The sequence below is a fragment of the Palaemon carinicauda genome, chromosome 12 (assembly GCF_036898095.1).
Source record: "Palaemon carinicauda isolate YSFRI2023 chromosome 12, ASM3689809v2, whole genome shotgun sequence".
Classification (NCBI taxonomy): Eukaryota; Metazoa; Arthropoda; class Malacostraca; order Decapoda; family Palaemonidae; genus Palaemon; species Palaemon carinicauda.
In genome coordinates this window covers 86,741,490-86,744,050 of record NC_090736.1, presented here as the reverse complement: position 1 = coordinate 86,744,050, position 2,561 = coordinate 86,741,490, and the positions used below count along the sequence as shown (strand labels likewise).

The 2,561-nt window shown below is 39.2% G+C and overlaps 1 protein-coding gene across 1 annotated transcript in view; it reads left to right on the top strand.

Annotated features, from left to right (window-relative positions):
* Positions 1-957: 957 nt before the first annotated feature.
* LOC137650932 (uncharacterized) overlaps positions 958-2,561 on the top strand; it is a 5,947-nt gene continuing 4,343 nt past the window's right edge. The window contains exons 1-2 of the mRNA XM_068384076.1: positions 958-1,348; positions 1,827-2,404. Coding sequence (XP_068240177.1) covers positions 958-1,348; positions 1,827-2,404 — 969 coding nt within the window. The remainder of the gene's footprint in view (positions 1,349-1,826; positions 2,405-2,561) is intronic.

Below are 2,561 nucleotides of genomic sequence, written 5' to 3'. Positions count from 1 at the left end.
AGAGAAAAAGACAGACAAGGAAGTAGAGATGAAATGTAAAGACAGCATCACTAGGTCTGCGAGAGAAAAAACAGAGACAGCAGTGGGGGTAGATAATGTATACATCGTGTCTACACACCAGATTGCGGAGACAGCAGCAGAGATAGCACAGATAGAACCTAATGACAGCACCGATACGCAAGATGAACCAGAGACAGCAAACAGTAAGATGATAAACACTGGAAACAGCATCAATTCACTAGAAAAATCAGAGACTGAAGTAAACGTTCAGGAAACTGCAGACAAAGATAAGTCTGAAAATGAAGGCACAGTGACCAACGATGAAGAAAGTAACACACAAATGAAGCACTCTGGTTGGCTACACTGACTGATATAGACTACAGTGATCCAGCAACATGGACTAGCCATGATGATCAGTTAAGACAGCAACTAGTGCAACATGGACCCATGCAGATATTGGATATAAGGTTTCCAAGAGATAAAAACCAGAGAAAGTTTTCGAGCTTCCATTATCAAAGACATTTACCCAATGGAGAAGTTATGCACCGAAAGTGGCTACAATATTCAGTGTCAACTGATTCTGTAATGTGTTTCTGTTGCAAGCTGTTTGGCATGAAACGCATTTCTTCACTTTCTAGTATTGGATTACGAGACTGGAAAAACTTGTCATCATTACTGTCATCACATGAAAAAATGCCTGATCATTTGGACAATGTGGGCAAGTGGAAAGAGCTTGAGCAGCGTGTGAAGAAACACAAATTAATAGATGATGAAACCCGGTGAGCAAGAGAAAGAGTTGAAAATTATTGGTAACAAATCTAGGGACGACTTATTACCTTAGTAAGGGTACATGGTGTGCAGAATCTCTCTTTTCATGGAACAAATGAAAAATTGTACAGTGCAGGAAATGGAAATTTTTAAAAGTTTGTAGAACTATTGGCATTGTTTGATCCAGTTATGAGTGAACATCTGCGGAAGGTAAGGAATGAAGAAACACATGTACATTATCTAGGAATAAACATTCAGAATGAAGTGATAGACATATTAGCAAATGCTAGTAAGGAAGAAATTCTGAAAAATGCATGTGCTGCAGAATATTTTTCAATAATTTTGGACAGCACACCTGATGTGAGTCATGTGGAGCAAATGACAGTTATAATCAGGTTTGTTCAAGTTGATGAAGATAATGCTGTGATAGCTGTGAGAGAACATTTCTTGGGTTATGTGCCACTACAAGAAACCACTGGTGCATTCATGGCTGAAACTATTCTGGAAGAGTTGAAGAAAATGGATCTGTGCATTGACAACTTGCGAGGTCAAGGTTATGATAATGGCAGCAATATGAAAGGCAAGCACAATGGTGTACAGAAGAAAATCCTTCAAAAAAATCCCAGGGCGCTGATCGTGCCATGCTGAGCACACACATTAAATCTTGTGGTGAATGATGCAGAAAGTTGCTGTTTAGAAGCAACTAATTTTTTCGGCCTGATACAAAAGCTCTATGTATTCTTCTCAGCCTCAACTCATCGTTGGGATGTACTGAAACGTCATGTACAAAGTTTAACAGTAAAACCTCTGAGTGAAACACGATGAGAGAGTCGGATAGATGCACTAAAACCCATCCGTTACCAAATTGGTGACATATGATACTCTTACTGAAATGGCAACAGATTCTACTCTCCCTGGATCATCTGGAAATTTCACACGTGCAGAAGCTAAAGCTCTTGCCAAATTTTTGGTTTCATTGATCGTTTAGTATGACATTCTTTTTTAAATAAACATTACCAGCAAGCAACTACAAGCAAAAGAGAATTATATTTCATCAGCGTTAAAACAACTGGAATGCACTAGAATGTTTCCAGAAGAGAGAAGAGGTGATACAGAGTTTGAAAAGGTACTAGTTGATGCTTCTGAATTGGCTAATGATTTGGAGATAGACCCAGTTTTTGTTGCAGATTCCGTTCGTCTTAGGAAAAAGAAAAGGCAGTTTGACTATGAAGGAAAAGACAAACCAGTGCAGAATGCAAAAGTGAACTTAAAAGTTAACTTCTATTTTGCTGTACTCGATGTTGCCATCAATTCTGTACTGGAACGTCTTCAGCAACTGCAGCAGATGAAGTCTGTTTTTGGTTTCCTGTATGATGTGAAATCAATTAATGGGATAACAAACACACAACTTATGGAACATTGCACCAAGCTGAAAAAAGCACTACGAGATGGAGAAAGCAAGGACATAGACGCCACTGACTTGTGTCATGAACTTCAGGCAGTTGCACGCCGCCTTCAGCCTGACACTGTCACTCCCCTGGATGTTTTAAAGTTCCTTTGTGAACAAGGGCTGGTTCACAGTGTACCCAACACATTTGTTGCCTTGCACATTCTGCTAACTTTGCCTGTTACTGAGGCAAGCGGTGAGAGGAGCTTCTCAAAATTAAAATTGATTAAGACGTATTTGCGGTCTACAATGACAGAAGAAAGACTTGTAGCCGAGAATCTAGAAAGACTCACTGAAATTGAATTTCTAATTTCTGCCATTGACAGATGTTGATAAATTTTAGTAT